General features: G+C 32.3%; 1 protein-coding gene across 2 annotated transcripts in view; it reads left to right on the top strand.

Moving 5' to 3' along the window:
* Positions 1-11,444, top strand: part of EXOC5 (exocyst complex component 5) — a 58,149-nt gene extending 46,705 nt beyond the window's left edge. Inside the window, exons 14-19 of one of the 2 annotated variants that reach the window (XM_007192918.3) lie at positions 918-1,038; positions 2,212-2,298; positions 4,188-4,296; positions 4,500-4,715; positions 9,452-9,503; positions 10,536-11,444. In XM_007192918.3, the coding sequence (XP_007192980.1) occupies positions 918-1,038; positions 2,212-2,298; positions 4,188-4,296; positions 4,500-4,715; positions 9,452-9,503; positions 10,536-10,645 (695 nt within the window). In that variant the 3' untranslated portion in view covers positions 10,646-11,444. The other variant, XM_007192917.3, reaches the window with a different exon arrangement.
* Positions 11,445-13,650: the final 2,206 nt, after the last annotated feature.

Below are 13,650 nucleotides of genomic sequence, written 5' to 3'. Positions count from 1 at the left end.
GACTTTATTTTTTTCTCTTGTAAATTTGTATTGGAGCCTTTAATTTTCTTATCAATTGGTGATTTTGTCGTTTATGGGAAAATAAAACACCTTTATTTTCCATTTTTAAAACTTTGAAAAAAAATCCTCCTCCTGTAAAGAACTCTAGGTATTAAACTTCTGTTTTCTCATTTTCTGTGAGTATTTTTCCTAGCCCCTTATGTCTTTGAACTTTAGCTAGAAACATAAATGTCTGTGGTTAGTAGGGACTTTTAGAGTTTAACTATTACTCTCTTAACAAAAGAGGAAACTGAAATCTGGAGAGATCAGCTGTCTGTTTTGGGGTCAGAATGTGAAGTGGCTTGAATACAGTGCTGAAAATCTGGAATTTATTATGTTGACAGTGAGGAGACTTTGAATTATTTTTGAGGAAATAGTAGAGAACATGGTGAGTGAAATATGTTTAATACATTATTATGGCAACAATATATAGCATCAAAGATAAGGAGATTTGAACCAGGATACTAATAAGAAAATTATTTTAACTGTTATCAGAGGTAATGAGGCCTGGTTATAAGAAAAATGGTAGAAGTGTATTCATGGCTCATGTGAATCATTGGGCATAGGAGGGCAGGAAAGGGAAGGAGAAGGTATAGTCCAAGACGATTCATTTATTGATTTATTTATTTTTTATTTATCTCCGCAAATAATGAAGACTTGAGTAGATAGTGAAAATTTGGACGTAAAAACGTTGGATGAATTTTATTAAATTATTAACAAGCTTAACTTTACTCTTCTGTCCACAAAAATTATTGCTGATTTAATGAAACAGCAGTTACTTTTATGCATGTTGTATATATAAAACCACATTCTTTTTTCTGTTGCTTATATGAATTTCTTTAATATGATTCTAACATATACATGCCTTCCAACTTTAGGAATTCCTTCTTCGGATTCTAGGAATGCAAATCTCTATTTTTTGGATGTTGTGCACCAGGCCAATACTGTTTTTCATCTTTTTGACAAGCAGTTTAATGATCACCTTATGCCACTAATAAGGTTAGTCAAATTGTCTGATTTTCATTGGTGTTTCAATGAATATTATAATATTCTACTTCTTGTTAAAATTTAAAAGTAATAGATGTTCGTTAAAACATCAAACAGGAACAGGAGGGTGTGAAATAAGTAAAAGCCCTTTTCCTCTTCTTTGCCTTCCTGTATTCCTTCTGTGGTATTAATTTTAGTTTACTGAATGTGTCAGAAACCTAAATCTGATATGAAAGACAACTTCTAGCTTGTTCCCACTTATTATAATAAAAAGATGTACAATAACAATTTTGTGAGATCAGTAGGACAGGTTTTGATGAGGCATTAAATAAGGTTTAGTTTATATCTTCCTATCAATTTATGTGAACTTTTAAAGCATGTGAGGATTAAATAAGGTAGTGTATATGTGAACATGCTTTTTAAAATTGTATGTGTAGTACTATAATTAAAGAGGAAGAATATTCATATAGAAGATACAATTCTAGACATTTTGTATAAACGTTGATATGCCAAGAAATAGTCTAGAAACGATCTCAAAGATAAAGATTACTTGTGATCCCTGAATCACATTTTGAAGGGAAATTTACTTTTTAAAGAGCTCTAATGTCACATAACAAAGAATTCACGTAATTATTAGGGTTGCATATTCTTTAATATTTTGGGTGTTTTTTGACATTTAGGTAATATTCAGAAGGTAAATATGGTTACCAAGTTGGTTTTGTTTTTCGTTTTTTTTAATATAGGAAAGCTAAATACAATTGAATTGGGTGTTAGTCTCCAAATTTTAATTATTATAATTTGCTGTATTCTCAAGACTTTGTGATTTTTCTTACTGATATACCAGAAATTTAATTAAAAAGGAAACCAAATAATTTCAGAATTTCTAAATCACATGTTTATATTCTAAAGGGATGTCTCCTCACAGATGAAAGTAATAAATCTAAATCCTCCTCTTCCTTCTCTTTTAACTGGTTAATTTTTCCTAGCGTGAGTATTGTAATGAATTGGGCATAGTGAATACTAAATAATTACTTTACTATTTATATGCTTCTTGGATTGGTGAGCAAATTAAAATAATGTGTGTGTGTGTGTGTAGGTATATAGCAATACACATATGCCTATGAAAAACTGTTAGAATTGTAAGGCTACTAATGTGATCTTTTTCCCCCTTTAAACATTCAATAGCTCTTCTCCTAAGTTATCTGAATGCCTTCAGAAGAAAAAAGAAATAATTGAACAGATGGAGATGAAATTAGATACTGGCATTGACAGGCAAGTTGTTAGTTTTACTATTTCTTTTGCATTTTTTTTGTTGTGTTTATTTTTTTATTTTTAAATTTTTTTAACATCTTTATTGGAGTATAATTGCTTTACAGTGTTGTGTTAGTTTCTGCTGTACAACAAAGTAAATCAGTTACATGTATACTTATATCCCCATATCCTCTCCCTCTTGCATCTTCCTCCCACCCTCCCTATCCCACCCCTCTAGGTGGTCACAAAGCACCGAGCTGATCTCCCTGTGCTATCTCTTGCATTTTTTTAAAATTGTAAAAACACCATTGTAACAACATGAAAATGATTTTCAGAGAAGAAAAAAGTCTATTTTAATTCCACCATCCTGCTATAACGTTTGATTTTATTTTTAAATATTGCTTTCATCTTTATTAGAATGTTGTTTTTATTGGCTTCCAGGTTTATTATTTATGGAAGTCAGTATGTTTAGACTTACTTTTAAAGCAGATTCTATTTAAAATCTTTTTTTGTAAATGACCCCTCCTACACACACACACACACATGCGTGTGTGCACACACCCTCTCACTCTCCCTCTCTCTCCAAACTCCTTAAAAATGGTATGTAACATAGAGGATTTTATTTTCAGTTAGAACTGTCAGGCTAATATCTGAAATGCTTTAAATAAATATACTGATTTTCTAAAAGTAACTTCCATTAAGTGAATGCAGACTCTACATTCAAAAAATTTTTGTAATGTGTATTGTAGTTAATTACCTGTTCATAATATGGAGCAGTGGATCTCTGTCTTTTGAGATGATGGTGGGCATTTATTTATTGATGATGACAATAGCTACTATTTGGTTTGGCCAGAAAGTTCGTTTGGGTTTTTGTAACATGAAAAACCCGAGCGAACTTTTTGGCCAACTCAATATTTATCAAGAATTTGCTATGTGCTGGGCACAGTACAAGGATCTTTACCTGTATAATTTTGTTTATTTAAGTAGGAAATACTATTCCCATTTTACAGGTGAGGAAATGAAAGCTTAAAGAAATGAGGTAGTTTGCTCAAGATCTAATGCTGGATATTTGGGACTCAAATTCTAAAGCCCATGCTACTAGGTTTGGGCATATTTTTATTTACTGTAATTCTACTCCTTTCTCTTCTATTCAAGAAAACATATTTGAATATAAGTTAGTTACAGGAACTCTAGCCCTTAATATCTTTGTCTTTTGCCAATCTATTATCCTTTCCCAGCTTTATTTTATTCATTGTTGTGCTTAGATTGCTTGGTCCATCTCTTTAGTTACTCCCTCGTAATTACCCTAAAATTTATTTCCTTTAACCATAATTATCTTACAGATCCTAAAATCTGGATTAATGCAGACTCTTTTATTCCCATAACCATATGGCTGATTGCTGTTGGAGAATACCGCGTAACTCAAACATTATTCGTGCCATTACAAACACATACTCTCATTTCTCAACTGGGTCTTCAGTACCACTTGTTCAGCCTCCTGCTTGTCCTTAGATTGCGAAACTCGGGTTCTTCTCACCTGTTCTTCTAAACTTTGGCCATTCCTCATAAGCCCCTCTATCTTACTGCCTTCCTAAGCATTCTCCAAATATAGTTGTTAAGGAAACAAATTAGTGACAGTCTTCTAAGATCTTTAAGATTTCCTTAAATAGAGTAATGGGCAAATGAATCTTTGCCCTGTGTTTTGAGTAGGAAGCTAATAAAACTAATAGGTCTTTGATGTCAAGACCTAGAATTTACTTTTTTAAAATCTAAAGTATACCCATAGTAAAATAGTCTCATGGTGACATGAAATTAAATAATTTAAATTTAATTTGTTATAAATAATATAAATAAAAGTAAATATAAAGTAAATTAAATGGATCAAATACATGGTGTTCTCAATTCTCTAGGACATTAAATTGTATGATTGGACAAATGAAGCATATCTTGGCTGCAGAACAAAAGAAAACAGATTTTAAGCCAGAAGATGAAAACAATGTTTTGATTCAGTATACTAATGTGAGTAAAATGATTCAGTATGCTAGTAAGAATATCTGCTTTGTTTGTGCTTTTGTTAACATTTCATTGATGTATCTTATTCTGCTCCAAGTTTTTTTCTTTTATACTTAGAGATTAATTAATGAGAAACTATATGTATTTTCTCCTTAGCTAATAAGCTGATACACATTTCTATGTAATAAGTATAGAAAAAATTTTTACAGGCCTGTGTTAAAGTCTGTGCTTATGTAAGAAAACAAGTGGAGAAGATTAAAAATTCCATGGATGGGAAGAATGTGGATACAGTTTTGATGGAACTTGGAGTACGTTTTCATCGACTTATTTATGAGCATCTTCAACAATATTCCTATAGTTGTATGGGTGGCATGTTAGCAATTTGTGATGTTGCTGAATATAGGAAGTGTGCCAAAGACTTCAAGGTATGTATTCACAAATATCAAACTTGTAAATAGGTTCAAGAACATAAGTCAGATCATAAAAAATGTGTACTGACTTATAATCATTAGTGAAAAGTTTATAACTTTTGTTGACATTATAGTGAGACAGATCTAACATTTCCTAACTGAAAAAGTATTGTTGCAGTCATATTCTCAATATTAACATATTTTTGCTTTGAGCTTTATTTTAGACAAGGCCATATTTCAGTTCCATAGTCCGAATGACCTTATTAAATAACGCGCATGACTAATGCTGCATATATCAGATATCAGGAAAATATGTTCTTTCTTCATGTACATCTCTCTGAAATCAGTTTCCCTTAATGTTTAAATTATTTAAGAAACCTGCTAAATCAATGATAACTAATTCTAGTTTACAAAAGTATAAATGATTATTACTATTTAAGAAAATTGGCATAATATGAATCTTTTCAAAAAGATTATAGTGAGTTTTATAATGTGTGAAATATTTGAGTTTTAACACTTCAGGAACTTTAAAAAATTCTAACGTTGAACTCTCCAACATTAGTTAAGTCCTGAATAACAGTACGTAAGTGAGAAGAATTTACAAACTGATTGTAAAACTAAACATTATTTTGTTTCAATGTTATTCTTTTCCTTTTCTTATCTCAATTCAGATTCCTCTGGTATTACAGCTTTTTGATACTCTGCATGCACTTTGCAATCTTCTGGTAGTAAACCCAGATAATTTAAAGCAAGTCTGCTCAGGAGAACAACTTGCTAATCTGGACAAGAACATTCTTCACTCCTTCGTACAACTTCGTGCTGACTATAGATCTGCCCGCCTTGCTCGACATTTCAGCTGAGGTTGAATTTACAAGGGCAGTGTGTTGTACTTCAGCAGGCCTTGGTTGATAGAAAGCACAGGCGGTTTCTTATGATACAGCCAACATTTTATTGAAAAATGATGACTGTTTAGAAAAACAGCAGCCATACTTACCCTTGAGATTTTTTTGAAATTTGGACACTACTAAGCATATTTTGCTCTTTTCCCTTAAGTTGAATTTTAATTCCGTTTTTGAACTTATAAATTTGAAACTCTGTAAAGCTATATGTCATTGTTTTCATCCTGGAAAATGTTGGTGTCAGAAGGCAAATGAGATGTTACCAGTGTTCTGGTTCATGTTCTTTAACATAGTCCATTGGGAAATTTCACCATCCTATTTTGCACTAAAGATGGGTAAAATCCAGCAAAACTACATTATTATTTATCAATTTTCAGCACTGGTAATTGTGAATCAGGTTATTTTAGGTTTTTCTAGAGAACTTTTTGCTTCTTTCAGAAGGTTAATTAACAATTGGGCATAATTTTTGTAGTTGGTTGATTGGATTTTTCTGAGGTACAACAATAATACTATTCCAAGAAAAATGTTATAAACAAAACTAAAATGATGAAATGTTTTATGTAGGTATTAGCAGTGGATCAGAATACATCTGCTTTCTGGGTAAAAAAAAAAACTTAAAAGTTTACAATTTCTTATTTGGTAAACAGATTTTTAAGCCAGTGCTAGCAAGAAATTAATAAAATTATTTTATATTTCGCTTAAGATGAGGTGGAGGATCTTAACTAAAGGACCATATTTATTCATTATTTTAATATTATAAGGGAAGTAAAAAAATGAGGTATAGTCTAAATGGTACATATGAGAAGTATTGACAGTGTTTAGCAACAATACAGTCCTTTAAGATTTCTACCTTTATGCAAAACTGGAATAAGATGGAATGGCTAAACATGCAGGTAGTCTTCTATTTTAAGAGGAATTGGGAATTGATAGTTAGCATTATATTCTAAGTCTCGAGATAAACTTTGCAAGGACTAGTTGCTTTTTAAATCTATAGTTTCTGTCATTACCTTTTTCAAGGCATTTCTGAAGCGATTCCTACTGAATGTAGTTAATTGAATTGGCTTAATATGGTGGCATAATAAATCACTTATAAAATTTTAAACATCAAGCAGAAATTTAGAAAGATCTTTACTCTAAAAACTATAAACTTGCTCTGTGAGAATGCATTCTTAGCTATATGTAGTGTTTCAGCTTTCATTGTGTTTTTCATAGTCTTCAGGAACAGATAAACTTTAATGTTCAACTCATTCTTGACTTTTCTTTTTCTTTTAATGTAGGCTTTTTGGCCTAATTTTGGAAAACTAATTTTAAGATTATGTTTCTGAATGTTCATCAACTTTACCAAAACTTCCAGGTCCAGAGCGAGCTAGCTACTGTTTAAGTTACTATTGACTGAATTTTCTTCATTTTCTGTTTAGCCCAGTGTTATCAGGGTAAGCAAGAGAAATGAAGTATGCCAACTTTTATCAAAGCATTTTAGGAAATTGTGGCAGCTTTAGAAGGCTGTCTAGTTTTCTATTCCTTAGCCAAAGGAAAGCCAGAACAGGTTTTGGATACTAGAGAAAGTCATATGCTTGTACTATTGCCGTTTTAGAAAGCTCTGATGTGAATTCAAATTATACCTCTGTTACTTAAAGCCAACAATTTTAAAGCAGTAGTTTTACTGGCCACTTGAACTCTTTGTACACAGTGTCAATTTATAAAAAAATAAAAAAGGGAAAAAAATATCAAATAAAACATGAGAGAACACTTTAAGACTTCCAAATCAGAAAAGTGCTTCAAATTATTTTGTTTGGATTAATTTTTTAAATGTAAAACATATATTTGTTGCTTAGATATTTTGTTAATTATTATTTCCATGTTTGAATTCTGTGCAATATTTTCCATTATGTCCATTGACAGGACAGTAACAAAGAAAACTCATAAGTGACTACTTAATTTAGAAGTGTTAACATTAATGCTCAATAAACAAATTCCCTGCAATTGTTTTTTTTTTTATTTCACTCCATTTTTACATTTTGAGGACATTCATACTGAATTTTATAAATTATTTTTTATTTAAATTTTTAAGATGTTTCTTATTTTTCATAGCATAGGTTTTCCTTTTTAAGCAGAAAAATACTTGATTATATAATCAAAATTAGAAACAGATCGTCTTTCTCTAAGAAAAAATAATTTGTTGTATAAAGCAGTATGCATTCTTTGCATTCGTTGTATTTCATTTTGAAAGTATTTTTCATATTAATGGGCACTACAAAATTCTGCTCAAAATATATGGCTCAAAAGAGATGGTCAATAAGTAAATGTTTTTCATACGCACATGGTAAAATTTTAGGTAGCGATAATGGAACTTTGTATATCAGTAACTTTAGTCAACATTTGAATAAGGAGAATCTTTATAATTTTCCGTAGTTTCACATGAGCTAACATGCAATGTTTAGATAATGTTTTGAAATCGATAATAGACTCTTAAACACTGCGTTTTTAGGAAATGCAGAAACACTCGATAAAAAGCTTGAGTGTATTATGTTTTCATAACACAGAAAGTGAAATACAGAACACAGGTTTAAGAAGGAAGTCTAGCTTCTATAAGTTATGATATTAAAAATGACAGCTAACCAAAGTAGCTGAATACTTCTTATGAGGAATTGATCTGGGAGTTTAACTTTTTTTTTTTAAATACAAAAATATTCTATGTATTACCGATTATTGCCCATTGACTCAGAAGTATGACATATTTTCTAGAAGCATAGTGATTTCTAGTGGAGAATTTGACATATGAAGCATTTTGAGCTTTCATCCAATTAGTTTAACTATATTCAGTCCCTGTAGTACTTCTCTCTGCTTGAAGAAGTCTGTCCTGAAATACGTCGTGTACTTCGGAGGAAAAGACCAGTCCATATTGTTACTGTAAATAATTCTACATAAAGTAAAAATAGCATTTAAAAATTTTTGATGCATAATAAAGTATAGCTATATTTATTGACTTTAGTCCCATGCACTGTGCTAAGCCCTTTACATACATTATCTCATTTGGTTTCAAAGGAGCCCTAGGAGTAGGGTACTGTTATCTCCATTTGACAGACCCCGTGCACAGAAAGTTTTAAGTAGATCTGCTCAAATTCTACAGCTAAGTAAAAGACTCAGATAGAAACCTGAATGTTTCTCACACTTTATCTTCTATACACTCTTCTCCTTATGCAACATAAAATATTGTTTGATAGGCTCATTAGTTTTGCTGAGTCTAATTTTCTTTTCATCCAATATTTGGTTCTCGTTGTAGTGTTTAGATTATGAAGTTGAGATACAGGGCTAATATCTAATTTACTGTTAGACTTTTTCGTAGTGTCTCCGGTGTGTGGTCATACTTTTATAAAATTTGGTTTTTAAAATTTTATGAGTGGTCATGAAATTTTAATTGACTATTAAGTGTGTACCTACTAGAAATCTTTCCATCAAAAAGTTCTTCAGTGAGTTATTTTGCATAATCATAATACTGTTTGAGTAATAATTTTTGCAACAGAAAGACTTCAGGTATTTTGTACAATATTTTGTAACATGGGAGTGAATGACAACTCTACCTTGAAAGATATGAAGAAATCAGTATTTCTACCTTCAAAAACAGACTATTTTAGTGTCACAAGTTTGCCAATTCTGTTGTTTATTTAGTGCATTGGTAGTTTTTAAATGGCTAATGCTGGAGTGAAAACATGGAGAAAAATGTACTCAGTGTATTAGCAATAGGCAGTCATTTTTATGTAATCAAATATTGCATATTTAATATTTTTAAAATTGCCTTAACTCTTAACTTTTATTCTTACCACTGATCAATCTTTCTCTTTCCAAATTTAGGGGAGAAACAACCCTCAAGTGTATATAGGAGAGAAACCTGACACATTAGAGAGTAAGAATTTTAATTGGTGTTTTGAAGCAGCTGGGTTGATAACCCTGGGCTTAACAAGATTGATATTTTTAAACTAGGCCCTGTATACTTTAACATAGTTATCTGGGAGGTAACACTAAACTTCAGTTCTTGTGATTAATAACACTTTTGTGGGGGAGAGACAAGTAATTAACCATACTTGCTCATTTTCTAAGTGGTTTAGAAGGTTGCAGTCTGCCTCACCATACAAAGCTAATTTAAATATGAATATATAACAATCATACTTCAAACAGCAAACAAGCTCAGAGGAAAGTCATTTATTCAGAAGGCATAGATTTGCGCTAGACAGCAGTGATGCATTACAAATATATAATTATTTTCACTAATATTTGAGCAGGTGGAATGGATTAGAACATGGTCAACATTATGCTGCTGCTAACATGTATTTTCCTATATTAATATGTACTGTGCAACATGTATTAAAATTGTCAATAATTCATTTTAGCCGAGATACTAATATTTATATTACTGTGTTGAAGAGACAGTATCCAACTGAGCCACTTTTTTTTTTTTTTTTTTTTTTTTAAAGGATTTTCTTATTTATTTATTTATTTATTTATTTATTTTTGGCTGTGTTGGGTCTTCGGTTCGTGCGAGGGCTTTCTCCAGTTGCGGCAAGCGGGGGCCACTCTTCATCGCGGTGCGGGGACCGCTCTTCATCGCGGTGCGCGGGCCTTTCTCTATCGCGGCCCCTCCCGTCGCGGGGCACAGGCTCCAGACGCGCAGCAACTGAGCCACTTTTAATTTAAAAATCTGAAACTGGAATTAAGTTTACTTTCAAAAACCACTTAAGTTACTTTATAATCACTGGAAGGTCAATAAAACATAGAATTATCAGTGACTGGTCACTTAATAGGAAGAAGTATGGAGGGTTAAGAATAGGGATAAGAATCTGGAATGAGTTAAATTAAGTTTCATTTATACTCAGATGAGTGACTTCCTTTTGTTTTCACCATTGGCAATCTTAAATGAAGGAAAATGTCTTTCTTCCAGAGTATCTTCATATTAATAAACTAAGTTTGAAGATTGGATGGAACCAACTCCAAGGAATTAATCTCCAGTGGTGGACTTTCAGATTTTTTAGATTAAACTTTGAGAGGTAGGAAGCCTTCTTGATGCCCCTATAATCTTAAATAGGCAGGTGCCTTGGAATGGGGCCATCCCTTTTTACCTGCCTGTCATTTTAATCTTTATACTGTGGGTAAATTTGGTTTCTTTGAACTCTGACATTTTGTTGTGGCAGTCTATCAAACCTGCAGCTTTTTGCTATAGAGAATATTATCCAGATAGAATCTGGACAATGCTGAACTAAAGAAAACTGTGAAACTACGTCTTAAGTATATTGTTTGCAAATGCTGTGTGCTAGAGGATTCACATAAAATTATGTGAAAATACTTTATAAGGAATAATACTAAGTGCCTCTATATTAGGATTCTTCAGTAGAATGTATTTTCAATTTTTGCCACAAGGGGGAGAAGTTATTTTTATAGTAATACTTACAAACATTTTTGTTTGATAAAAATAGAACTCACATAGCTTCTCTCTACTGAACAGCACCTATGAACATGTCACTGTCCTAACTAACAGGAAGAGTGTGTGAGTATGTGTGTGTGTTTAAGATTCTGAAAGTCATGTGTGAGAAGAATTTCTGGGTGAATTAATGACACAAAACTAAAACAGTTTTAAAGAACATATATGTGCACAGTGGACCCAGGAACTGGACAGACTTCGTCATTAAAATTGTTTTTTTAATCATTGAATTCTTTTATCAGCTCTTTAAGAATAATAAGAATCTATTGATTCATTTTTTTGCTTTCTGCTTTTTAAAAAAAAATTTTCGAAACAATCTCTAACTTACAGAAAGGTTGTAAACATTGTACAAATAAAATTTTTCCACTTTGAGAGTAAGTTGCTGTCGTGATACCCCATCACCCTGCAATACTTTTGTGTTTCCAAAGAGAAGAAATTCTCCTATATAGCCACAATACAACCATCAAAATCAGGAAATTAACATTGATATATTACTCCCATCTAATCCTAAGACCCCATTCAGGTTTCACCAGTTGTCCCAATAATGTTTTATAAGGATCCACTTCAAATTCATGTGTTATCTTAGATTGTAGTGTCTCTAGTTTCTTTCACTCTGGAGTGGTTCCTCAGTCTTTCCTTGACTTTTACTACCCTTGGCATGTTTGTAGATTATAAGCCAGTTATTACGTAAAATGTCCCTAAATTTGGATTTATCTGTTTCCTTGTGAATAGATTCCAGTTGTGCTTTTTTGGCAGGGGTATTATAAAAGCAATTCTGTGTTCTCATTGCATCCTATGAGGTAGTGCACAATTTCAGTGCACTGTTTCTGATGATACTCATTTTGATCACTTGCTTAAGGTACTATCTATCAGGGTTCTTCACTGTAAAGTTACTTCCTCCCTTTGTAAGTATTTTGTGAGGAGGTAGTTTGAAGCTATTTATATATCCTGCTCCTAATCAAAATTTCAGGTTATTAATATCAGTATGAATTCACGGTTTTCTAGTCAATGGATTATAATCTGTTATTTATTTTGAATCTCAAATCATCCCACATTTGGTCAATGGGAGCCCTTTCAAGTTGGCTCCTGTGTCCTTTGACAAGTTACCATCGTTTTTTAAGTACTTTCTTACATTTGGGCACACAGGTTTGTCCAAACTTACCTTGTACTTACCTGCCCCATCTTTGGAATCAGCTGTTTCTCTGCCTTTTAGTGGAAATTGGTATTTAGAAACAACAATTTGTGCATGAGATGTGCTTATAATTGAGATATCGGTGCCACACTCCTTCTCAGTGGATGGTGCTCTAGGGCTTTATGTGTGTATATACATGTATATGTTTTAAATTTACATACACATACACTTTACTGTGTGGCACCCTTTTCACCTCACTTGAGCTCCAGTACCCCATATTGTATTTCTCTCTTCCCCCATGCAGGAGGGGGACTTCCTCACTCCACTCAGCCTCTGAGGCTTTGGCTTTAGGACAGGTTGGGGGAATGAAAACAGTCATTACAGAAAACATGTAAAGATTTAAAAATTCTAAATAAAAATTATTCATAATTTCATCATTCAGAAACAACTATTTTTTTTTGGTGTATTTTCTTTTATTGTAGTGATCAAATTAATAAAGCTGAATTGAGAAGGGTAAAGTGTTTATGCCAAAAACACGAGGCTTATATTTTAAGGAATTAAATTTGAAATCATATCATATGTTTTTCTATAATACGTGTCCTTGCTACTATGAGTAGTTGTTAATTAATGATAAAGTACATCAGAGAAACTGATTCTGAGAAAGGAAATCTGACCATTAAGGACTAAATACCAATAGGATATTGGTATTTTATTACTAATAAAATTCAAAGGAAAAATGATCATAAAATTGTTTTGTAGGCCAGCAAATAAAAATATATTTAAGTAAGATCAACTTTATATGAGAAAGGAGTCTGTATCTAGACTGGATTTAATACATCTTAAAATAAACTTCGTTTGAAATAGGAGTCTATATATGGGCAAAGTACTTAATCCTCAGTTTCCTTGTTAGTGCTCTATGATCACTGCTAAGGCTAAAATTCTGTAATTCCAAATGCAGGCATTCTGTTGAGAGTGTATAGTGATGTCAGAAATAGATTAGCTTAAGAAGTCATGTCTGAGCCCAACTGAGAGTATCTGAGAGCTAGATCCTCCTCCAGTGCTGCCAGCTTGCAGTGACCGTACACCACTTTGGTTAAGAGCTAAGGCTCTTGAATCAGACAAAAGGCAGATGTGCATCTTGGCTTTGTTACTTGCTAATTATGTGACCTTGTGCGAGTGTTGTAAAGTGGGGAGAAAAGACATTTGTGGTTTTCATCCTCACCACTTCTGTCAGCTTTTTGAAGGTATTTCCAGTCCTATGTGGGATCACCTCATTGGCTCATTTTTCATCTGACCAACATTTATTGAAATGTTGTCCTTTGTCCGGTACTGTATTAGAAGTTAGGGATATTAAGATTAAGTAATAAGATCCTGCCCTCAAGAGTGTAGCCTAGTGAGAAAGTTAATGTATGCAACCAATGATAGTATTGTATAATAAGTGCTATA

Source organism: Balaenoptera acutorostrata, chromosome 3 (assembly GCF_949987535.1).
Source record: "Balaenoptera acutorostrata chromosome 3, mBalAcu1.1, whole genome shotgun sequence".
Classification (NCBI taxonomy): domain Eukaryota; kingdom Metazoa; phylum Chordata; class Mammalia; order Artiodactyla; family Balaenopteridae; genus Balaenoptera; species Balaenoptera acutorostrata.
Note: the sequence above shows the minus strand (reverse complement) of the source record. Positions and strands in the feature narration are given on the sequence as shown.